Below are 26,339 nucleotides of genomic sequence, written 5' to 3' on the forward strand. Positions count from 1 at the left end.
CAGCTTTGGGACTCTACAGAAAATGTCGTTATCAGTTCCCCTAATTCTTTTGTGTGTTGACTTTCCTTATTTTCTTAATTTTTCACTTGAAAGTGAAAGTATAATGCAGTAGGTATCCAAATACAGTATATCAATGGAATATGTGGCTTGGTGTATGTGTAAAATATCCTGTCATTACAACCCTCAGTGGACCACCTATTAATTTTTCAAACATTGAACATTTGCATTTTTCCAAGCATATGGTTTATCATTTGCTGTAAATAAATGTAATAGATTTCCTCATCTGAGAGTGATTTATTTTTGTGAACTGTAGGTCTTTAGGTTGTGATTTTGACTGCTGCCAGTGCTCCTGAGCAATGACATAGATTTGGAGTGAAAGCAGGTAGCTAGAACAGTAGACAGAATGATGTTACTCATGTTACTCATTGACCATGACTTTATTTGGGAGCAGTGTCATAAGGATAGATCTTAAAGAGGTAATTGTAATCTGACTGTTCCTCAAGGAAAATCCAAATTTTAAGAAGTGGCATTATGATATTGCAAGAAGTAAAATATTTTCTATTTAATATTTTGAAGTATTTTGTCTTTTAAGAGTCATATTGATAAAAGTAAACATTTGAATACAACTTTGTTAAACACCCCTCAGTTAAAAAGAATAATCTTGCACAAATAATTTTGGAAATGCTAACAATACTTAATGCTTTCCTAGAAGTACCAATAGACAGACAGAGGAGTATGAAACTTCATACTGCAGACAGATTTTGTTATGAAAATAAGCAGGAAAATGTTTTAAAAATGTTGTCCAAATATCAAATATCCAAATAAGAGACTGTCATACATTTTTGGTCTGCTGTCCTAAAAACAAAATAATAATTGACAAGTAAAGTAAAGTGTTCATTATTTTTTCTCTCTCCAGTATTTTGTGTTCATGCTTGAAATTGTACTAAAAGTCTACTACAGTTGCAGACATTGTTTATACTGTATGCATGCCACACATTTAAGTATAGTGGCCAGGAATATTCATATGTATTTTTCTAATCATTTTTAATAACACAAAATAAGTGGGTAATGACCAATGTTTCTTTTTGTATGTAGCAGATAATTCATAGTTAGAAATAGTTCCATATATCTGTGTGTGGCTGAACAAGCTGAGATTATAGCAGTCCTCCTAATTCAACTAATCCACTCCTTGAATATCAATTAAGACTGAAAAGTAGTTTTATAGCAACTGATAAGCCAGCCTTACAGCTCCAGTGACTAAAACCAGAAGAGCTGCTTTTTTAACCAGTAGCTAGCAGCTACATACATTATGAATATATTAATGTAGTGAGCTGTTTCAATCAGCTGTGCTCATCTTCCTCTTGCATGATTTTTTATTTCATTGATCCCCTCACAGACATCCTGACGTCCAGAAAGGACAGATGGAAGCACTGAACTTGTATAGTCAAAACAGACTGATGATACACCTATTAAAGACATTGTATCACTGGAGGTGGAGCTTTTCAACAGTGCCAGCTGTCTGGTTGGCTGGCCCCCTGACAGCAGGGAGGAGACTGTGAGAAGGAGGAATGAGGGAGAGAAAAAAGGCAGCGCTCTATTACTAGAGAGTTGCATTAGGGAATGCCTGGTAGATGCTGCTGCCGATAATAGCACATCAGCAGCACAGCAATTGAAAGCATGAAGAGAGTGGAGTCTTAACAGCTGATTGCAGAATGAGAGACTGAGGTAGCAGGGGAAGCAGAGCCGATGCATGTGACAGAAAAAGAACTGAGAGAGAGCAAGATAAAGTTAACAGCCTTGGAAACTCTCCTGTCCCAGAAAGCACCGTTAAACTTCTCGAGGATGGATAACTTAAACAGCTGAGCTTCAGAACCTCTGGGGACAGTTTATTCTTGCAAAGCAAAAATGGAATCTTGAAAGTTATTTACAGAAAAAAATAACAGAAAATTCTGCCAGGCTGCTTGGTAATGCTTTACACAGAATGTCTCTGCACTGTCATTTGTGAAGCATTAAAACAGCTAACAATGCAGAAAGATCTCTAAAGAGCCTTCGGATGTGTTTCTGCATTTCAGCTTGTGGTTGGCCAGATTGATGAAGCTTTTTTCCCGCCCCCCCGCACACACAAAAACAACTACAGAGAACCTCGGAGGTGTGTTTTTGTCCGTCTTTAATACTGAGACATGGTAGAGAGTGAAGCCAAAACCTCCGCAACATCTCAAAACCATGGAGAAGTCAAGTAGCGAGGATTCTTCGATTCGGCGCAGTCCTTCTGTGGACAGCAGGGACTCGGACTTTGGAAGAGCATCCACCTCGGGCAGGGAGTTTGGGGGACGTGGTTTTACAGCCGGCGCTTTCTACGGCTCCACCGGCTCGCGTGCGCAGAGCCATGCTGGAGGAGCTGCTGGTGCAAAGACCAATAAATACAGTGCGCCCAAAGGCAGCAAATATGTTGTCTTTTACCTGGATCTATCCTTTGTGTTCCTTTTAGAATTCAAGAAGTGCAACATGGCAAGGGGCTGTCTCTGCTGTTTGAAATACATGATGTTCCTCTTCAACCTCATCTTCTGGGTAAGTAAATACAGTACATCCTTATTTGCTGTGGCTGTTTTCTTTTGTCGTCAATTCTCCAGGGTGCTCTCACTCTTTATTGAACAGGCTTCCAGCGTAATTCCCAGAGAAGCTCTGTTTTCTCTTATTGCTTTAAAAGTTCCTCATTAGAAGGCAATGCTAAGGTATAAAACAAAATAGACTAACATGGGAACATGGACTAGTGCTTCTTTAAAAAACCCTTCGTTCAGAGAGTAAGAATGAGCAGATTTGTATCTTTGTATAATTTTACTTAAAGATGGGAATCTGGGAATTAGTCATTCTCAGAGGTAAACAGGGCATGGTCAAACATTTGACAGTTTCTTAGAAGGTAAAAAGTTTCTGGTTGTAGGTACAGGAGCTGTTTTTTAAACTTGAATTGTACATTGAAATGTTTGGATGACTGTGGCAATACACAAGTAAAACAGTCTTCAAGGTTGGTATTTTTCACCATTCTATTAAAATGTGAGCTTTGCATACTGTAGTGTGCTGGAATTTTTCATTTTTTATAATTTTCAGGACCACTCCATATAACATCTTCATCTGGGAACTAAAATAATATCATAGACTTATTTCTGACCACTTCAGACATCTGTAGTCCTCAAATACATCCTGTCAAGTCACAGTGCTTCAGGGATCACTGTCTGACCGTGCTCTGATGTATTAGGCTGCACATATAATCCTGACTCTCAAGGTTTCATGTTGCATGTCTGAATCTCCTGCAAGTTTAAGGCACTCTTCTTCCTAGAGTGCATTGCTGTACTCAGATTCATGATGCTGCTGTTGCTCTGAAGCTATTTGTCAACACAAGTACATTAATTTGTCAGTTCTCTTCCATATTCTAATAAAAATTACTTCATATTAATGGGGAGGAAAATGGAAGCAATAGATCACTTTTGCTCATCCGTCTCCAATTTGCAGGAGTTAAAGGGATTTGTGGGCTCATTTTCTATGGACAATCTGTCCTGAAATCTTGATAATGTATGCAGTGATTTCAATGTAAATGGGTCTAAGATATTTTCCTTCAGTCCTGTGAATTGAGAAAGACATCCACTGATCACCCCAGCATAGAAGCAGAAATACCTTTACTCATGTGCAGAAATAGACTGGCTCATAAGAAAAAAAATATTTTTTTTACATCTAAATGAGGAAGGCAGATGTGCTTCAGGTCCTAAGATAGAGCCTAGCCTTTTAATGTGATTGGCACAACTCGGAATACCAGTTGTCAGCTTCATGTTGGGAAAGTTTTTGCTAGTTGAAATTGAGTTCTTCATGGTTAATGTTCACTAAATGGTTTAAAGCAAGCTGGCAGCTATAATCACATTTGATAGAGTTTTAATTTACAGTGGTTGTAGGCAAAGTATGCTAAGTTAATATTTAAGATATTTGATCAAATGGCATACCAAAGGATTAAGCTTAAGTATAACATACTTTAAAGTAGGAAATTGCCATACGGCGATGGTGACAAGTATGTGTAAGGAGCATGGAGTGTTCTTGCAGGCACTGATGGATTTTGAACAGTGGCATTCCAGGAATGGCAAGGTTACTCATTTATAGAAGTTCAGTCTTGACACTGTCTGATTGAGGAACATATGCGTAAATTTACACCTTACACCAGGTGCAGTGTCTATTCTCTCTCTCCGTGGTCTGCACATCCGGTCAACAGACCCCACCAGACTCACACAAGTAACTCGAAACATAAGGTAAAAACTGCTAGGAACTTGAGGTATTTCTTTGTGCTCATCCATTTCTTTTAGCAGTTGTTCCTGGCCATCTGGCTTTTCTTTCTTACAGGGATTAATGGAGTCTGAGCTGAGGGTTAGGGCAGCTTATAGTATTTAATTGTGTAGTCAGGATTGACAGTAGTTCTCAATTCATCTAATGTACTGTGTAACAGCATAGGGCAGTGTAACAGGGAATGGCAAATTGAAAGCCACAATGCTGGATCTAATGTTTCAGCCAAAACGTGCCTGTTAATGAAATGTCACTTGTTGTCTATTGTTACATGGTCCCTGGAAGTTATATCTGTGTGGGTAATCGGATAAAATTAACTGTTGTAGTTTCCTCCTGGTGTCAGGTACCAGATTCTCTGCATTGGGTCTGCTGGGCTTTAGAATTCTACCCTCTGTTCTGTGGAGTTGCTAGTGTGCAGTTCCAAGCACCAGTTTGCTGGAATGTTCTGCCACCGTAAGATACCATACCACGTACAATACTGCATGCACGACAAATTTTCCAGCCAGATTTTTTGTAAATGTATTTACTTTGTAGATCAAAATTTCATTTTATGCTTCGAAGACAATTGACCAAGTCACTTTTCTGGAAACATGGTTTCACTGAGAAGGGAATGGAATCCTGTTTTTTCACGTATTCCTAATGTATTCCTGTGCTTGCTTAAGGTTAAATTGTTTAATTTTAGCACCATTTGGATGCACAGTTGATTTAATCATCTGCTTTGAGATTTTGTGTTTTTAAATTTGCCAAGAAAATGGCATAAAAGAAAATTACTCCTTTTGTAGTTTGGAATGCTTTTGTATTTAAGTGTTGTTTCTTTTTAACATACATTGCCAGCATTACAGGACTCTTAAGTCTTTGCTTTATTTCCTTGATATTTTATTATTCTACTGTGTGTCACATCTTAATATGCACAAAACAAAATGAAATGCTGGATACATTCCAAATGATTACATAAAATAATCATTTGCATTAAGAAGTGACCAAAACACAGCAGACTTCCTCTGATAGCACACTGTTCACACCACCTCAGTGGGACTTGCCTACGTCCAGTTTTACTTGCCAGGCTATTACAAATTCAGGCCAAGAAAAGCTACAGTGAATTTTCATGCCCCTGTCCCTGCTGTACTCAGCCTTACTAGGGAGAGAACTTAAAAACTTACAGGATATCAACTAATTGAGAAGAGTATTAATAATCAAAGAATATTTTTTAAAAAAAAGTTTTAGCTTACTGGGGTCTTTTCTTTTATGTCATTTGATAATCCCAGAATAAGTAAATGTATAGTCTGCAGTTTAAATTAAATGTATTTAATTGTGCCTTAAGTAATAAGAAGTCCAGATTTTTATTTACCACATGCTGAAATACAGTGGATCTTGTTTATTCCTTTTGAAAAATAACACACTTCAGAAAATCACTTCACAGAATTTGTAAAGTATGCAGAACCTCAAAGGCAGCTGTTTATTTGGGAATAGTGGTTTTCAGGCTTGGGGTTTTCTGTGGAATCTCTTAGAAGCCCTCATAATATGATAATGCCTGACCAACATAGGTTTTGGCTCCGCATCTGACAAAATATCATTGAATTCATTTACCCATATCCAAGAGAACTGTATTTTCTAATTGTCGGTATTGGGCACTGTTTTTTATCTGCAGAAATTTGCCTAATTTTTACATTTGTTCCCTTAGAATGCAGGTATCTTTTTAATTTTCCATAGTATGTCTTAGCAGTACATAAGTCTATTTCTTTGCAGATCACAGTCACATGAAATGAGATGGTTTGTGCTTCCCACTACTGTGTGCTTTTAACAACCTCTAAATTATCCCAGTACAAAAAAGGGCTAAGGGGACACTCAAAAGGGAATCATCCCTAACTTTATTACTCTCAGTCAGGTAACAGGCAACAGGCTTGTTAAATTAAGGTCAATGTAGCCTAGCCCTGTAATCAGGGCTAAACCGAAACTCTAGATCTAAATTTGGAATGGTTTGATCTCACCGAGTCTTAAATCTGTACGATATCGGTTTTAGTGTGAGGATTTTTATCGCTTCCTCCGTTTCACATGTGCAGTCAGGCAGGGTAGAAGGAAAAGTTGAAGCAATCTTAGTTTGGTCAAGAAGGAACATCCTGTATCTAGTTTTACGAAAACCCCTCATGCATTTTAACGCCAGTTTTGTTTAATGGCATGCAGACCCTGTAATGAGGACAAAACCGCAAGTCCCTAAAGTGACTCGAGGCGCACGGAATGAGGGCTATCTTTATTCACTGACCTGGCACCTTCCACTTCTGCTGTCTGCCCTAATAGGGATTTGTGTGAGGTGGTGCTTTTTGCAGCACCTTTCGGCTTAGCACAAAATCAGATAGGAGGTGTTTTGTAGGACACGGAGCCAAGGAGCCATCCCTTTGCAATGCAGTGTCTTATTTTGCTTTTTCTTGGAGCACCATTGTCTCTGTCACTTCAGATAGTGTTGTAGTTGCTGAATGACGGAATGCAGACAAAGCATGGAGCCCTGTCAACATAAAACTGGTCAGCAGCAATAATCACCCCATCCATGCATGTAATGCCTCAAGCTTCAGTCCTCTAACTATTAACACAAGGCTTTGTTCTGAGTGCAAAGGGCATTGTAATGCATGTTCTGTTCTGATTGTGTACAGTTTCCAAACCTTATGTTAATATGAAATCTGTGTAATATGCAAGAAGTTATATTTCAGAAAGCTCCAGCATGCTGGTGGCAACATGATATTTTGTAACACTAATATGGATTGAAATGTGAGTACATACATTTTACCATCTGTTGATGCGTATTCGCTGTGCTTCCTTGCTTTTACTTTTTCTAGGGAAGTGTTTATTTTGGGATTAAGTCAATTTGGAATGTAATCCATATTTCATAATGTTTTCCTTTCTGCAATTAAAAATCCTCTCTGTTCATACTGAATATATAGTAACTGAGTATTAACTGTTGAGATCTTGAAGAGTGGTGCAGTATATAAATGCTGTAAACAAATTAAAACAGTTATAATACATGTAGAAATCTGTCCTACAATATATAACAAAGACACCTTTTAGAGAGAGGGGTGGTGTGTACATGTGTATTTAATTAAGGTGTAAAAAGTAAGTTTGGAGGACTGAGGGGACTGTCAAATGCAAAAACAATGGCATTCTTTTGTAGTCCTTTCACAGCTATGGCTGTGGTGTTGAAGCCTGGAGTGATGTAAAACAGTCTCCAGATCACATTAGACATTACTGCTCACACACTCTGATTTTGCATTAACCAGTGAGTTAATGTGTATTGTTAAAATATCTGGTAGCTTGCAGCACTCAGCAATTTCACAGACCCTTAAAAACAAATTACTTTTAAATCAATGCAGACGCACTATTTCCAATCAGCTCAATGTAAAGTTCCCGGTTACACATTCAGTAAAAGTTTCTGCATGACTTTTATGTAAGGCTTTCTGTGTCTTTGGAGAAGCCTATCTATTGATTAATTATTAGTCAGAGGGGTTAGACTGAAATTAATGCAGCGTTCTAAATACAAATTGTATTGAGATCTTTTCTGGTATTTCTTGCATTTCCTATTTTCCTCCCTATAATCTGCAGGTGAAAATAATGTGTTGCAGTGCTGTAACTGTCTGGAATCATTAACATTTCTGATGTTCTGAATTAAATATATCAGACTCCAATCTTTACCTGAATCCCCCCCACACCAAAGCAGTAGAACTGTATCCCTTTAACTTGAGGAAGACTGGGGTGTTTATACCCTCACTGTAAACTGCTCACTCCACAACAAAACCACTCTTCCCATGAGAATGATAAATTTGTGAGTAAATGTGCTTTTGCTTCCGAAGTAATAGAATCGTCCAAGAAAATTTATTTTCCTAATGGACAACTGATTGAATTTGACCATTTTACCTATGAAAATTAACCTGAGGACTGTGCTAATGTCAACTGCTGTTCCAGAGCTGAAAGCTCTTTTTCAGGTCATGTTTAGGCATAAGCAGACATAGGTCAAGACATAAGCAGAATCAAAGAAGGATGATTTATGAAATTACATTTAGCCTTCAAACATTTGTAGTGCATTGTTGTATGAATTTATTTGTATATTGCTTTTTATTTATCAGCCTCCACTTCTTAATCCTAAATGAAGTACTTCGGGACAAAAAAAACAGACCGTGAGCCCTAATGTCTATATACAGTAATTATAATTTTGTGATTAGGTTTTATCTGCTTTTGTTCAGTATCTCATAAAAACTAACATTTTTAATTTAATTTCTACTTGCAAGTATAAAGCATCTCTCTATATATAAGATGTATCAGAGTGGTGAGAAGTGAGTGGAAATGTATGTGGTTCTGTTTGTGGAAATAAATACGAAATCATAGAAAAATTATAATGTAAAGATATATACATCGTTTTTGGACATGCTTGCATAAATTCTCTCTTTATGAACAAACACTTCTCTTAGCAAGAAACTGTGTTTACATGAATATGTGATGTTTTCATACTCAGTTGCCCCTGAATACTCTTAGCTCTCTGAAAATACTGTGGCATTTTTCTAACAGATTCTTATGATCATTATAAAAGTATTTTCAGCCCCTCCACACTATTGCAAAGGTATTTCAGGGTCACATTCATAAAACATAAATGTCAGCGTGTCAGGCTCAACTACATGGAAATGCATCCCAAAAATGTACCTTTTGTGACAACCTAATTTTATAAATAATTGTAAAATGCGATTGGTAGATCCCAGTTTTTCAGCTTTAAATACCTACAAAAACTTTTTGTTAAGGACAAAACAAAGTACATAATTGTAGTATATAAAATGATAGTGAATATAAAAATGGAGAGTGACTCTTCAGCTGGATGTTGAAAATAAATAACTTGTGCCATTTATTGAATTAATCAAACTGTAAATCCTTCTAATATTTAACAAATGGAATCATGCTTAGAAAATAAAACTGAGGCCAATTATGAACTCATAGTAGGTTCACAATTTCACTTATTTGTACTCAGAAACCCCTCAATTAAAGAGCAAAACGTTTTTCTCCAATATTTGCATTTATGTGCCCTCTGATAATGACACTCTGTAGTAGTGTAATAACAGAAAGCTATGGTCTCTTTTGCGTACACCCTTTTTTGCATCTCAATTTGCTTGTTGCACGGAGACGTTCATTAATAAGTAAACACTTTTTGATTCTGTTCACAGCTGTCAGGACTAAAGCTGACAAACAACATTAAACCTTTATTGAAAATGAGAGAGAGTTGAAAGTGGCATGTGGTAAAAAAATCAATTGAAATGGTGCAGCTGGACACTGATAGAAGGGTAGCTCTTTCTGTCCAAATTCCCTGCAGGTTTATATCAGACATGGCCATTCACCACAGAATGATCTTCTGCACTGTGACTTGCTTTTACAAAACTTGTAGGGTATCCACATACGTAACATTATGAAAATGTCAATCTATTAAACATTGACTAGCACATTAAAGCAGCATCATATAATGAGGAGCATTGAAAATACATGTATTGAGATGCAACAGAGAATACGTTCCAGTCGCTTTTGTTGTGTTCTTACTACCTATCAACATATTAGTTGCAGCTCTGTAGCTTCACTGAGGAATGCTAATTGTATGGTCAACTAGAAAACAATCTTTAAGACGTGAAAAAACATCACACAACGATTATTTTGTTTTTGATCCTGTGGTTTTACAAGAGTAAACCAGTTCAACATTTTAAACAAGAAGACTAATTACCTTAAAATAAAAGAAAATTAGTTATGAAGACAGCTTTTTAAATTTGACAGGCTTTAAATCACTATTTCAGGTTGTTTTATGACATATGAAATAATATAAAATGTATTGTACAGTTGTATGAAGAATACAACTAAAGTTTGTTTACTGAGACTGATAGAGTGAAATAATTGTTCTTGGCAACTGGCATGTTTGAAGTCCAAGATTAACCAGGTGTGACAATCACATTTCTTTGTTTTTGAAAACACAATCAGCCCAGTGCTTTTCGTGAAGTTGTTCTTCTGGCTTATAGGTACCTACGTAATAACCTCTATGTGCTTAAGAGCACAGAATTACAAGCAGTAACAGAGGCCTTTTCTTTTAGTTAATGGGTGGTACTGCTTGGTGACAAATGCGGTAGCTACTAAGATTATAATGCTCTAACTTTAGATATAACTGTTCATGTCTTTGCTCTTTTGTGTTTGTCATTAATAGTCTTGCTGGGAAATGTGCCATTCAGTGCATGCTCACCTCACATTAGAGTGTTCATGCCATGGTGATCTTGAACACAAGAAATGTCTTTCCCTGCTCTGTCTGCAGCCCCAGGAACACAGACTGCTCAAAGCCCAGGCAGACAAGTAACTGTTCCAAGTTCTATCTTCACTGCCTTCAGGCTGACTAGGATACTTAAACTCCAATATAAAAAGCAGACCTTTTTTAAACATTTTAAACAAAACTTAACAGTTAATTTAAGGTTTTTATTCATGGCAAATGTATTGGCAATCTTGATTTTGCTTGTGTTTTATTATAGATTTCAGCTATTCATGGTTAATTCCTGAAATGTGCTTTATGTCTTGTTTGAGGAACCTGGACCTATTCAGATTTCCTTTGTCTCTGAAAGATTTACCACACAGTGCTTCAGTACAGCTTTCTTTCACACAGTCCAAAACAGGTTTAGTGACCTTCTAGTGTCTGTGAATTGGGTCTTGAATACATTTTGTTACCCTCTACTTAGTGTGCTTTGTGTCATTTTTGTCTTGAAAGGTACAGTTCCTGACAGCTGGTATTTTGTACTTTGTATCATGACGCTTCATGATACTTCATGATACTTCATATTTTAACTTCAGAATGCCATGTTTTTTTTAAGAAAAACCAACAGTGCAGTCTTATTGTGTTAGATAATTGTAAGGAAGAATTATCAAGAATTAGAACTGTATGTTTGTAAATCAGACTGTTTTGTTTCATGAATGTTTTTTAACTATTGTTCTACAAGTAGGTCTACAAATATATATAGGTTTTCAGCTAAATTATTAGTTTGTTATTATATAATATTTAATGTATAGTTGTCCTACAGTTGGCAAAATTTATTTTCAGCTTTAAATGACTCAGAGTTAAGGATGAGAAAATGAGTCTGAAAACACTGTGTTGAATTTATTCTGAACAAAATCAAGGAACCCGTTACATAACTTGACAGAGGGAGTGAAAGAAGTCCCAATCAGGTTTAGAAGTTGGTTTACTGTCCTGCAGAGACACTGAGGATGTTTACAGTCACTTTAAGTACTATTAGAGTAGTAAGCAGCAGAAGCTGACCTTGGGGTCTTATTGTAGCTATATAAATGGTATTTCTAAGTCTCAATGTGAACAAACAGAAACACTCTGTGTGCTTTCGGAATTTATAGTGAACCGAGGAAATCGCCTGGTGTTTGAGATCATTCAAGTTTTAAGATAGAGATAGAGAATTTGTAGTATTGAGAGCAATATTAGTAAAATCTTCATATAGGTCTTTTAAAAGAAGGCTTGCTTGCTGACAGTGACAAAATACTTATAGAAGTATGTCCTAGAGATCGCTAGAGGACATACTTTCTTTGCATTCCAGAAAGTGACAGATACTTTTGATCTTGTGAGAAAGGTAAGTCGGACTGCACTGTCAAGTGGTCAGAAGTGCCTGGATTGTAAGTCTGAGGAGCTGTGATATACTACTATATCACCAGTAATGATTAGGTCTAAAGTGTGACCATATTTATGAATGAGAACATGTAAAATCACAAATATCACCAAATATCGAAATCCCCTACAAGTTTAAATCCACTTACTGTAGATCAGAACTTGGTCCATTGAATGGCAAACTGATGGCTCAATTTAGCAGAATTGTGTAATAAAATGTACCTTTTTGTCTTTCTTGCCTTGATTCTATGCAGTAATATTTAGTTAATTGAATGTGTAATTAGTGATTTTGCACACTTTTAAAAGAGATTTCAATATTTTTCTCTTGACTAAATATTTGAAATAATTGTGTTTTATAAAAAGTTTTGTTTTTATATATGAAGATTAAGATGTAAATTAGGTATTGTGATTATATTGACTAAAGTTAACAAATTGCTTCTGTTGGCTCTCATACTGTCAGCCCCTGATACAGTTCATTCCTTATTGAGGAATTAGTCTTCTGAAAATTGTGTTTAATTTACAATGTCACTCACATTCTCTTAGAATTTACAGGGGGCAATCCAAAATGTGCATACATATACACACCCACACAAACAGAATAACTTATCCCATTTTGGGTGGTTAATTTCATTGAAGGTGAGTGAGCAAGAGAATTTACTGCCACAATAAAACATATTGGAAATTACTGCAGGGGAACTGGTGAGTTCCCTGCTCAATTGAAGTAATATCAGATGTTTTTTCTGAGTTGGGTTTAGGTTTATTGCAAGTCAATTTGCTATGGATTATAAACTCTATATTTCTACCAAATGGCTAGACTTACTCAATTAAAAGAGCACTAAATAATTGTATAGATAACTGAAGGTAGATTTTGCACGGTTGTGAGGTTTTTCAAATGTACTTAATAAAAACACTATGAGCTCTCTGTGTGTGAATATTGGGCCTTGGCCTTCCATACTGTATTTTTTACATGTATAATACAAATGAAATACATTTGAATGTAAATATTATTGTAATGCAAAAATGGTGTCCTACTGAGGCAGAGTAGCAAGTGTACCTAGCATTATTTAGTTTCTTATAGCCTCGAAAACTGTATGAATTAGCACTTTTTCCTTCAGTTTTATCCCAGGTTTACTAATTATGTCCTAATTGCATTTTATGAAACTGTGCTCCAAAAATAACCACAGACAGCTGCCCATGGATCTGGTGGGAACACAGTGGTAACCAGATATAGAAGGTCCACCGAAAGGTGAACGTAATACCACAATTATTGTAAGTTACCACAAGGCTGTCATGCCGATTGGCAATGTATCCTTTACCCAGACTAACTGTGTTAACGGATATCAATATAAAGGAACAGCCTGACCCTTAAATGTGTCATCAGTCTCATACAGTAAGTACTGTATGCAAAATATGTATTAAGAAGAACTATTATTTGTAACAGGATGGTTCTTGATTAGTAATTTCTTATACTTAAGAAATCGCAAATAAATTATTTGAGGGCTCAAAATGCCAAGATGTACGTATATGGTTTATTCCATTAATTTGTTTTTACTGTAAATTATTGCAACATATTACATGGTAATTGTTTTAGCACATAAAGTTAGTTACAAAGGTAATTATGGTTATTTTCACAATGTACTTTCACTTTAATATGACAGTTTTGTTGTTTTACACAATTAGATCGTTAGAAGTTTATCATTTAAACCAATATTATATTAATGAAATTCAGATTTATATGCAGAGATTGAATCTCAGTTTTTTTCATTGTATTAGCATAACATTACTATGCTGACATAACAGAAACAAGATTCTGTATTTTTTGTACTTTTGTCAATGTATGTTTATCGACCTACATGAAGGGTAATTTAACTTCATGTAAACTATAATAAAATTAAAACACACCTTGGAGTTCAGACAGACTATTTATTGTGCAGTAACTGTCTTTGCCAAACACCCATATAAAGGCACACTGCCAATGTGCATCATAACTGCAGCCTTCAGACAGGTGTACCTCAGAACATACTGACTCAAGCTAATGCTGACTGACTATGGAAATACTGTAACTACAGAATCATTTTATACCATGATCATGATCAAAAAGTGCTGTGTTAGTGATTACTGGGGAGAGGGATTTTAATATGGAGAAAAAACTGTACTGTATATCAAAACTCCAGCAGGGAAACATTTGAGTTCATAAACCAGCCTTTTGTATTAAAACAAATTAAAACAAATCCAGTACTTGTAATGTGTCATGATCACTTTGAAAGTAAGGACTACCACAGCATGTCTGTGTATTAATTCCCCTGTTGGGTGGTTCTTCTTGACATATACTGTATATTTAGGCCTAGGTAACAGCAAAGACTGTCAGTACTGTCAATTATCTCTAATTTAAACAAGTAACTAATACCTGTCAAAGATGAATATACTGTTGTATTTCTGTAGTTAAAATGGATTTTATTTTAGAATAATCTTAGGCAGTGGGGCTTACTATATACAACAAAATCCTAGAAGAACGAGATTCGTTTTCAAAGGTGTTTATCAAAAGCAATTCCCCCCTACCAGCAGTATGCAATTGGGATGATAAAATGGGTTAAGTTAGGTTTATTCAATGAGTTTCATCTGCAGAATCATTTATTCATTTGGAAATATATGATGAGGCATCACAAATTCAAGTACTAAACTGATCTGGTGCACATTGTGTTATTGTGCACAAATGGTCCATCCAGGTGTGTGTTGATCTCAAGTGCTTCCTGTCTAGCCCAGAGCATATTAATTCTCTCATTGACCGTTTTGTTGCTATGTTTTAACTGGCTGACCTGTATGCTACTTTTGCATGGAACACACGTTTGCACTCATTAGCATTCATTTTTTTCACCATCCTTATGTTGTCAACACTTTCTTTAGGATTTCATGCTTTGGATGTATAACCTCTTATAATGTTAGACTATCAGACAGCCTAACAAGTTTTGATTGGATGATTACTAATTAGGCTTGATATTAAAAGTAAAGACCATTTATAAACTGTTCTAGTAGAGATTGCATGGTTATACTATATGCTGCAAGCTTTTTCCTTGAAAGTAAAAAGCCAGTTTGGAAATCTTCAGATATCTGTTGGCTATTTTGTCCATCTAAGCTGCTGAATGCCAGGCTGACATTAGACGGTGTTCTGTAGTGACCATGATATTATCCACATAAATAACTGAGATATACCAAAGGAAAAAATGCACCTATACATACCCTTCAGAATTTATGCTGCTGATTAGTCAGTTCTAATGTTTCAGTACTGCATATTCCAAAAATCTCTGGTTTGTAAGGATAGAAATAAAAGACATGAAGGTCAGGAAGCTTATTTTGATTCACTGGAACAGATACTGTGGTATTGTTTAAGAATTTATAGTTACATGAAAAGAAACCCCTTGTCACACTGATCCCTGAAACATGCTATTTGTGCCATGTTCCATGCAGGATTAAAGGTGAGTAGTGAAACTCACCTTTAATAAAAAGGAATACAGAATATTCCTTTTTATTTTGAGTTAGCAGGTTACCACTGGTATGGTACTGTACTGTAGTTATATAGGTTATGGTCCAGATGTAGTGTGCCATAAATTACTTACAGGCTCTCTGTGATGGTAGAAAAATGTGCTTATAACAAGTTTAATGGGAGCTGTGTTATGGTTAAAGTGTTTTTTGAAGCAGAAATGCAAAACATTTTAATCCATTTTATGATTTGTCCTCCTTTGCACACAGTGGAGGCTTTGGGACTGTGGGAGGATGGTTGTGCGGTGGTTAAGGACTCATTGGAACAGTGAAACTTTAATGTACCCACCAAGCTGACAAACAGACCAGTGCTGCTCTTAATGAATACACCAGAAGATCTCTGTGTTCCATTAAACAGTTGTGGTATTTTACTGTGGATTAATGAACAGCAGGAAAATACAGTCTACCATGGATGAGGCAATACAGTGTGCATGTGGTATATACTGTAGATTTTAGTACTGGGATATCAAAACAAAAAATGTACCGACATACAGAATTTAAATGGTGCATCTGTGATGATAAAATTACAACGTACATTTAAATGACAATCAAGACCACTCCCATAAATAATCAAGCTATGTGATATTTTTTTGTCAGGCTTTGAAAAATACAAAACTGCCTTACAATACACCACTTTAACATAAAATCCGGTAAATCAAAAGAGGGATGCTGGCATTAAGACATCAAGCCTGACACAGATGCCCATGCAAAAGATTAATATTTGTACCAGGGGAACATAAGTGTTTTGGAAACAAGGGACGGCCCACGATGTCGGAATGCTCATTTTCCAAAGGTGTGGCTTTGTTAATGATTTATTTTAGAAAAAGGTCGAGAATTATTTTGGAACCGTTTCACAATTCTGTCACTTCAAATATACAAAAGTGAATATCACAACACATTTACCTAAACAGATAACACTCAAAAGTTATCATTTTATAACACTGTAGGTGGTTTGCAAGCTTGATTTCATTCTTGTGATGAATCAAGCTGCAGCTTGAGATTTGAACAGAAGGTGAAAGCGGTAGATTCATTTTTGGATGGGGCATTTTCACATTAAATTTATCCATTCTCAAGCACCAAAGCGGAAAGATAGCAAAAAGCTCTGTGTAAATGGAAGTGTTATGAATAAACCTCAGGTTGACAGTCAGCATCACAGATGAACTAAAGAAGTCACTGTTAATTGATTATTGGCAGTGATCTGCTTACTTTCAAGATTGCATCTTGTTTGTGCTGTCATCAATGTGCACTGTGGTTACATTGAATATGTATTTCCCTGAATGTTGAATTTATAATTGTTTATTTACATTTAGAAGATATGCAAGTTAGAAATGTCTTAATTACCATGTGTTATACTGTTCCTGGCAGTTTTGGCTACTTTGCGTTTTGTCTCTTATTCTTGTGTTAGCCAAATTAGACAGATTGTCAGTCAGTGGGGTGGCTTTTACTTCAGGCCCCTTTTGGATCACACTGATAAAGGGTGACACAAACGATAAAGCCTGTAACAATGAATTATCTTCTTCTGGTATTTTACTGCTGCTTTTGCAATTCAGAGTAAAGAGCTGAAAAAATCCAAGCAAAGCAGAAATGCTATGATGGCTCTGCTACTATTGCGTAGTAGCATCTTAGTCACACAAGTGACCATTCTGGCAAATAGAGATTTCAGTGACTCCTTGTAAAATAATCTTGTGATCCTGTGTATTACTAATGTTCTTGTATTTCAAGACACCAGTCTTCATTTCCGCATACTCCTATGTCCTGACAAGGCAGAATCTCTTTCTTTGATCTGAACTTGACCTATTGTTTTCTGTCAGGCTAACCTTCAGCATTATGCGCACACACGTTGGTTGAAGAGATTATCCCGTTTCATGCCAAGCCCTCGGAGTGCTTGAGTTTCAGCAATGGGACATCCCTGCCCGAGCAGAGTCAACACCATTCGCTCTCTTGAACCATAACACTTAAAATAAGTTAGCAAAAACCTTAAAAACCTAGAGAAATGGCAAAGAATTATACCGACAATTTCAAGCAATGTATGTTTCTGGTTTAAAATTGTCAAAATGAAATGGGAATTCTTTTGTTGTAAGGGATCTGACAGGAATTGCAGGCTGCCTACACATACTTTTAAAACTCATAACTGCCCTTTTTCTGCTATCACCCTGGAGAGCTCTGAACATCTCCTTTTTGCTCATTAGTGTTAGTGCTAAACTGTTTCAGCATTGCAGTTTATTTAACCACTTTGTTTCAGTAGGAAAAATAAAACAAAAAGCTTTTCTGTTCAGGTTGGATTGAGTAAGTACCTGTTATCAAATACCACCTTTGTGGATGGCATCTGTTGACCAAGGCTGGGTTTCTTGGGCATCAGTAACTGTCATGCTTCATTTATCCTTGCACCATCAGAACCCGAAATACGCCAATAACAAGATGAGGCTTACATTATGCCAAAAAATAAAACAGACCTCATGATCTGTGCATCCACAGCAGTACATCTTGGCTTTATTTGTGTTAGTGGGTGGACAGACCTTTTTTTACATCCTCATAATCAAGATCTGAAGATTTATCAGGCAGCAGGCAGTACAATATGTGTTGTGCTGAAGGAAAACAAGATCTGCCTGTAACTCATCCCTTGTCCAAATGTAAGATATGAAGCTGAGTGTTTCTTGTAGCATAAATAATAGAACTGCCATGCTGTGTAAACAAGTACAGTCATTCACAAGGCCAGCTATTTGCATAGTAAGAACACTTGTTGTTTATTTACTTAAGGCTTGACTATACAAGAGACCAATTTATTCAAGAGTGGGCTGTTGCACATGCTCACAGCCTCCAGAGATATAAAAGATTACCTTCTTTTTTCTACTGCAAAAATACTCTGCCGTTTTTTCAGCACTATACAGTTAAAGTCTTTACTAGAGCATCTAAGAATCAAAAGTTTAATTGAAATAAGAGTGGCACAAATTCCTCACGAGCATAAAATTAGTGTGAGAGTGGACAGGAAATGTTTGTTTCGTTATTCATACAATGTGCTTTGGCAGTAAATTCTGTGAACAATTATTTTCCTTTTTCAACCTGGTTGGTACAGTAATTGTCTGTTTTGAACAAACTGAATCATTACAAAGAATGAAGAAGTGCAAACCTTCAGGGTTCACCAATCCTCATAAGCTCACGAGCTCCCATTAGCACTGGGGTTTACTGCTGCTCATCATGACAGCAATGCCCTGGTGGCGTTCACAGGATTTGCATTTTGTCAGAAAAGTTGATAAATCCACGGCTTTTATTGTTGGGCTTGCAGATGAACAAAGACGTGAAGAAACTTTTTTCCTTTGAGAAGCTTATGTTCAATTAGCAGTGCTTCACTGGCATGAAGAACATCCAGTAAGGGGAAAAAACATGCTTTTAGCAAATGTTTTGTCAAGCCTCACTTGAATTAATTTTCTTAATGGACTATGGAAGATAAAATTTATTTTCAGAATAAAATATTTTGTAGATATGAAGATCTTGTAAAAATTGTTATGATAATAGGCTTTATGTCACAGACTTCTGTCTCCTTATTAATAGTTCTGACAGTGAAGAATTAAGCCTTTTTTAATTACACTGTTACCCTTCCTTCATTCTAGTGCATCCTATGTACTGTAATGCAGAGCTCTGGCTCTGCTTTTTCCTCAGAAGAGATTTGGATCCTGATTTTTGTATTTCACAGGAGTAAGTCAGACATTCCTCCTGAACCTCACCCTTGAGAATGGCATATGTTTCTGAATATGGTATGTTCTGGTGTAGATGATGCCTAGTTGTTCTCTTTGGAGTACCTTATATTTTATGCCAAGGAAAACTAAAAAGCTAAACAAAGACAAAAAGGCACCAGAGAAAGAGAAGTTCTTGCCATTTATGATAGGATCAGACTCATTTTGAAAGACGTTTTCTTTTTTGTGCTTCTCCATGATGGCCTCTATAGTTGTATTTTTTGGTTGATTGCCCTTGAAGCCCCAGAACCTGGCAACTTTGTGCATCCTTTGGTGTAGAATCCTTCTTTAGTACTACTTGATAACCCCTGACCCCCTGGGAGAACTGCAGCTTGAAGATAACCATCAACCAGTCCCTTTCACTAAACCATGGGAGCTGAAAGGAGGACAACAGACATTGTTACCGCTTGCCCCACCATGGACCATTCACTCAAAGTTGTAATCGTTTTTCTCCTTTGCGCCATTGTCTTTCCTCCAGGCACTCTGCTCAGCATTTGCTGTTGTTTCATTGTTTCATTTGCCCTTGATTGTTACAAGACAGATTTCACTCTTTTTTAAAGGATTTTTATTTCCCTGTTGTGTGCACCAAGGGGGCGTAAAAAAAACACTGTGTAGTTTTTCTTTTATTAGGAATACATGTTTGTACTGAAAAAAAGGATTCTTAGAACTGAAGAACCAAGGGGGAAGGACCTCACCAACTTGGAGGGTGTCAACAATGTATCCAGCCTTTTAAGAAACAGAAGCCTTTTACTGCTAGTGGTTTACAGAGCCATTTTGTCATATTTAAAATGATGAAACATTTTAGTTTCATCTAAAGCTTAAGGGATTACATTTCACTTTAGGCATTACGTGCCGGCACATTTTAAATGGAAATGTAATATGAAAATTTGATCAACGGCATTTGTTATGTAACCCTTACGGATTCAAAAATTCAGAAACTGAAAATTTTGCCTTTACACTTAGCAGTATGTAAATTACCTCTTTTGTTTTATGTTTCAGTGGCGGTGTTTTGACTGATATAGAGTATTTGTTAAACAGCAGTGCTGCAGTGATGGGCATGTTTTGCTCTCACATTCTGCATGGAACAGTGGTGTAATAGATCCAGTAAATGAAAGAGTGTGATCTAATATACACATGTAGTAGTAAATGTCACTGGAAGACACAAGAAGGTCATTTTCTATGACAGAGCATACAGTAAAACTGCAGACTATTAGTTAAGAACTATTACTTTGGTGCCTGTCTATCAATAAAACCAGTTTAATTTAAAATATAAAAATGGACATTAGTAAAGTTAGATTAAAACAGAGCTGTAATGCACAGTAAAAATGTTTTTTATAGTAGAATATAAATGACATGGGTAGACTTCCTCTTCTGCAATATTTTAAGTTTTTTTATTGTTGTAGGGATGCAATTGTGAATCCCATTCTTTAATGCTGCTGAACATGAGATTTTCTTGTTCTCAGGGTTGGTGATGCGTAAAGTCATCAATTCAAAAACTTCTTAAAACTTGTTTACAGTTTAAAAAGGCCATTTCTGATAAGAGCAGCAGTAAGCTGAATAAAAGGTTCATTTTTATTCCGCAGAAGTAAGAGCAGAGAAGGAGTTTTTGGGCGCCACTGTGTTGAGATCCAAGGAAACACTAATACTAATAGTTTAGTGCCGTGCTGAAAAGATAAAAAAGAGAACAACAGTTCAGTTGTGCTACATGTCCGCATCGTCAAGAGTGTGATGAAGAAGGCTGCATGGCAGAAAAAAATATTTTCTACTCTTCAACAAGGAATAAACATCTCCTGTTTCTTAACTTGAACTTTTTTCTGAGGAGTTACTTTTGGAGGATAAGGCGTGATGCAGTTTGGAAGGTGTCTGAGAGCATCAGGTGATGGGCGTGAAAATCGGCCCCTGCAGACCTGTTTGGCGTCAGATCCCCCCCCCCCTGCTCAGAGCTCATTTCTCGCCACAGAGCCACAGCCTCACGCCCACACTGGGCCCAGTATGCACAGGTGTGCTGGCACAGCAGGCCTCTGCCGATGACGGAGATGCACATGTTGTAAATCCCCCACACGCTTCTTCTCAGGGCCACGTATCCTGCGTTCGCCGATCACCCAATGCTGGCCCGACACCTTTCCTTTCATCCACTCCTTTACTTTTATCCATATGGCAAGTTCCCTTATTGTGTAGGAGGAACTGAAGCAGATGCCCGTTTTGCTTTCCCCCCATTGTTTTCATAGCTTGCCACTAATCACTATGGGTATGAAGCCGGAGAGAAAAATCTGCAGCAGAACAGCTTTACTTATTTCCTGAAACTAAATGTGGAAAATTGTATTTGTTGGTGGGGTTTTTATCTTTTTGTCATCGAATTGAAGACATAGCATGTTTTTCAAAACACGCTTTAAAAAGACATTTAATATTTTTTTTATTTCACTAGAAAGAATCGGTTGTTTTTTCTAACCATTTGTAGCATCCTGACATTGAGCCCAGTGAGATTACAGTGTTATCTTGTTGCTTTAAAGTTGGGCGCAGGCTGAACCAAACACTGTAATAGAAGTGAAGATGTAATGGACTCTTTCAATTTTAATACTGGATAAGGCCAGGGCTGTTTTTATCGCTCCTTGTTTTTTTGGATTAGGATAGACTTTGTGGAATAAAAGTGTTTTTTGGTCTGATTAAAGGAGTAAACTGAATTTTATACTGATTCATCTATAAACGGGATGATGGAGTCTAACCAAATCTTTTACCTAAGACTCATACAAAGTGTACTCTGGCACAAAACTTACAAAATGGATGCCAAAGTGCTTTACATACAGGAGAGAACCCACTTCATCCACCCTTGTACGGCAGCACCAACATGACTGACAAAGCAGCAGCCATCATGTGCAAGAAGACCCACTTGCACAAACGTTCAGAAGAAGAAATGAAAAACATACTGAACCAATTGAATTAATGAGAACTGGCCACTTTGAACAAACCCAGGACACCTGGATTAACAGCCCTTCTCTTACCGTGCCATGGGCTCTTCGATGACAATGTAGTCAAGGCCTTCAAAGAAGCATTTGCAAATTTCAAATCTATGTTAGAAGAATGCATATTAATACACATAAAGACTAATGCCATATGCTAAGCTTAAACCAAAAGGACGCTATTTAAAGACCTCTTGGTCTATTGAGACTACTACTGGATGGATTGATTTTAAAGATGGTGCCAAAGGGAACCTGTTGAAATTTACAAACACATTGAGACCTCCAGAAGACACATTTTATGTGAGTGACCTAATTGATTATTTATTTCGATTAACATATTAATTGTTTTCCAGGTATTATTATTGTCAATTATTATTTTAGTTTATGATTTCTGAATGTAGTAGGAGACACAGTGGCGCGGAGCCTGAATTGCTTGTTAAAAAACGCTTAGAAATTGGATGGATCGATTTCTGAGCGTTTCTTATATTTTGCGTCTGCATTGATGTATTGATTGAATGTTGTGAATCATCTCAAGACTAAGATGGTTAACGTTTATGTGGCTCACCATCTTAACGATGAAAGCCTAACTGTGCAACACAAAAGTCCTATAGCTTTTGTCACACTCCATAAATTGTACAGTGCCATGACTTAAATCCTTGAGAACAGAGGTCTCAAATACAACAGTCCCTTCAATAGAAGGTCTTTCTCTGAATTTAACACTTTGATTTTTAGTATTTAAGATAACTACCAACTATTAATGCAGTAAAAAATCAATAAAAGATTTTTAGGTCCGTTTTAAAGATGACATATTTTGCAACATACAGTAGATCAAATTCCAGAACATTAACTTAGACAATTTGAATAAGTATAGAAATTCCATTATAAAATATTAGTTATTTAAATGACCTTGTTTTCTTCCATAATCACAGCTAGTATTTTTCAAGATTCAGAATTTTTGCAGATAATAACTAAGTTGCATAGTGTAATATCCAAAGCAGTATAATAAAGCATTATATAATTATCTAATGATCATGCATTATACCCCAGTGCATAATAACTAATTGAGGAACCCATTATAACTCAGCAATGGAAGAAATTAAGTATAGTACAATATATGCCACAGGGTAGTCAATGAGGTGGGTAGAAAGCAAGATAATATCAATCGTAGAATATAAATTTACAGAAAGACAATTGTAAAATTCTGTATTAAATGTCGAATATTGCAGGGCAGAAATGTAGGCATCAAAGCAGGCAGGGTATAGGAATCATGCGTGCAGTCAAAGACAACTTCTGATAAGCCAACAAAAGGTCATCAGAGCTGGTCTTTTCTGATGCTTGCAACCAGCTTGTTCTACCAGGAGTGTGATTGTGAAGAGAAAGAGTGAAGTGAGTACAACACCTGGTTAGTAGCACATGAGCTTAGGGAATTAAATGAATTAAAACAAGGTAGAAGGAATTAGCGGTAGGATGTATCCAATGGAAAGGCCAGTAGATAAGCAGAAGAATCCAGAGAATGCAGACGATGCAGAAGTTGTATATGGGAGAAAAGACAGAACACATGGCAGAGTTCTTGATGACCTTACCTAGAGAAGGCAGATGTACAGAAGCATGGTGAAACAATATACATTACTGTTGTCTTGTCTCAGAATATATGATCTTGAAGATGTCATATAAAGATACGTGCTACAAACTGACTGGCAAATCATGTAGAGCTACTGTATACAGTAAAGAAGCCGTAGCATCATCACTGATGAAATTAATGCCTTCCTCTTCTGCCTCTTTTTGCTTCTGATTTCTTTTTTTGTTAATGCCAATAGGTTTTAAATTATGCAAATCTTACAGACCTCAAACGGTTTCCCAATTCAGTTGCATAAACCTTAGAAAGTAATAATGTGTTTTGTGATGTTTATCAAGAACATGTTTAACAAAAGATGTCTGAAATTTTAAAACATGAAATCCCAAAGTTATCCACAGTGTTTCAATTTGAGTTTGGTTAATACTTTAGTAAAAACATATATATATATAAGAATTATGTCCAATTAATACATTAGCATCTTTTGTTCTTTAAAAGTCCTGCATGTCCTTAAAAATAATTATACATCTCGTAAAGTACATCTGTGTTCCTGAGAATATACCATGTAAATGTTCCTATTTTAAAATTTGAATGTTTTGGGAGTGGAAATTGACTATAGTACCAGTAGTTTCCCTTTCCATTTAAGTGCTTTGGAGGGTCTATAGTTTTGTGTTTTTTGTTGCCGTTATTTTGCACATGTGCAACAGTTACTGCATTTCCTGTAGTATCCTTAAGAGCTCGAGGGAGAAAAGAACCTGACCTTTGGATTGTTAGATTCATCAGGGAACAGCTTTGTCAGTTCTATTAGTAGTGGACTGCAGTATTAGTGTCTGAGGGGAAATGAGGGCCTAGAAGTCATGCAGAATATCATGTGCATTTTAAAGAACATTTTTCTTATTTTGTATCAATAATGAAAGGTTTTATATAGAAACATAAAATATTTAGAATACAGTTTTATATTGTAGTGTTAACATGGAATTGTAAGTGTTTGTGTGCAAGAGATTTTTTTTCTTGAGGTCAGTTAAGTTTGATGAAAAAGACTGAAATGGAGTAAGCTTTTCATCTGCCACACGTCTTGCGTTGGGAGTGGTCTCAAGCATTTCTCTATCAAATCTTCTGTAGTTTTTGGTTGCTTGTTAAAAGCTAATCTGCTCAAGGAAAGCGTCTTCTCACATGTATCAAAGAGGAAATCCAAACTCTTAAAGTCAGCAAAGTGCCTCATTTCCTTCATGGTGATGACAAATGTGACTCAAGATGTGTTTCTAGAAACAGGTGCCAAATTTCCACATCTGCCTCCTCTCCTTGTCTCAAAAGCACATTTACACTCACGGCTGTAAGCCCTCATATTCCAAGAATTACTTTAAGTATATGTGGAATGCTTGCAAAGTCCTCGAAATCTTTCTTGGCCTTCTTAACTTGGTAACTTCAAACTGGAGGTCTATAGTCGCAGCTGGGCATGTGAGGAGTGACGAATGACCCGTTGGCTTTGCTTTAATTAGTCGCTCCATTCTTAACCATAAATAGACTTCCCAGTTGGATGGCTTACAGTGAATTGCATAGTTTTCAGTGGGCTCCCTTGGATTTCCGCTCAGCCCCTAGAGTGAATATGCATTACTTCTGCTGAAAAAGAAATAGCTTAAAAAAAAATAGTGGCCAGTAATTATTTTCTGAATTCGATTTGCTGGTTTTTTTTTCTAAATACTGTTTGGAATAGCCTGATATTTATAGATCCTGTTTTGTCAATTAATTGTATTTGTGAATTAAAATTGAACCTAGCTTATTGCTACAAAATCAGATGAGCCTTAGGAAGACCACACACAATACGCACATCATCCTGCCATCCGCTTCACACTGTGATACTAGAAAACAGAACAGCGGGGCTTCTTTGTCTTGTGGAGAACTGCAAGCTCTGGCAAGGGGCAGCAGTGCTAAACTGTTTTTTGTATTTCATGATGTACAAAAATGATGTAAAGATGATGTAAAGCAGGAGGCCAAAAGCCTGTGCTGATGTCTCTTCCTCAGTGTTAGATCTTCCTCAAGAGTGTTGATGTCCCGAATAGAAAAGATATCAGACTGAGCAGAAACCTTCCTTTAAGACGTAGTACAAAAATGTCATATACAGTCTTGTCTTACCTGCCAATACTTAAAAATATGCATGATCTGATTATGACCTCTCCTCTTCTTTTTCCATTGCTGCTGCTGATGTTGCTGCCTGTCTAGCTTCACTCCACAATGCTGTGTCATCCCTCAGATGAAGTGAGAATGCAGGATAAATGTCAACCAAGATTGGTTTTACCTGAAACTGAGCCATCTGTCCATCTATAACATCTCATTCATAATACCTTTGCTGCTTTTGGAGATGCTTTTTGCTGAAGAGAAAAGGAGTACCCAAGATGTATTGAAACTGGGGGTGGCATACATCTTTCTCTGTCGTGTCTGTAAATCGTTTTTTTCCTTGATACCTGCTAGCATCCAGTATCAGGGTAAAATGAAATGCATCGCTCCAGGGTGTGTTCGCCTGTTATGAGGTTTATACTAATGTTCTCGCAGCCTCCGTGTTTTAA

General features: G+C 36.6%; 1 protein-coding gene across 6 annotated transcripts in view; it reads left to right on the top strand.

Annotated features, from left to right (window-relative positions):
• tspan9a (tetraspanin 9a) overlaps positions 1-26,339 on the top strand; it is a 191,615-nt gene that overhangs the window by 113,010 nt on the left and 52,266 nt on the right. For 4 of the 6 annotated variants that reach the window (XM_015353235.2, XM_015353234.2, XM_069192161.1 and 1 more), the window contains one exon: positions 2,489-2,568. In XM_015353235.2, coding sequence (XP_015208721.1) covers positions 2,506-2,568 — 63 coding nt within the window. In that variant the 5' untranslated portion in view covers positions 2,489-2,505. Of the gene's footprint in view, positions 1-1,590; positions 2,569-26,339 lie in introns of those variants that run through there. The other 2 variants (XM_015353233.2, XM_006633744.3) reach the window with 2 other exon arrangements.

This window comes from Lepisosteus oculatus, chromosome 7 (genome assembly GCF_040954835.1).
Source record: "Lepisosteus oculatus isolate fLepOcu1 chromosome 7, fLepOcu1.hap2, whole genome shotgun sequence".
In the NCBI taxonomy this organism is placed as follows: Eukaryota; Metazoa; Chordata; class Actinopteri; order Semionotiformes; family Lepisosteidae; genus Lepisosteus; species Lepisosteus oculatus.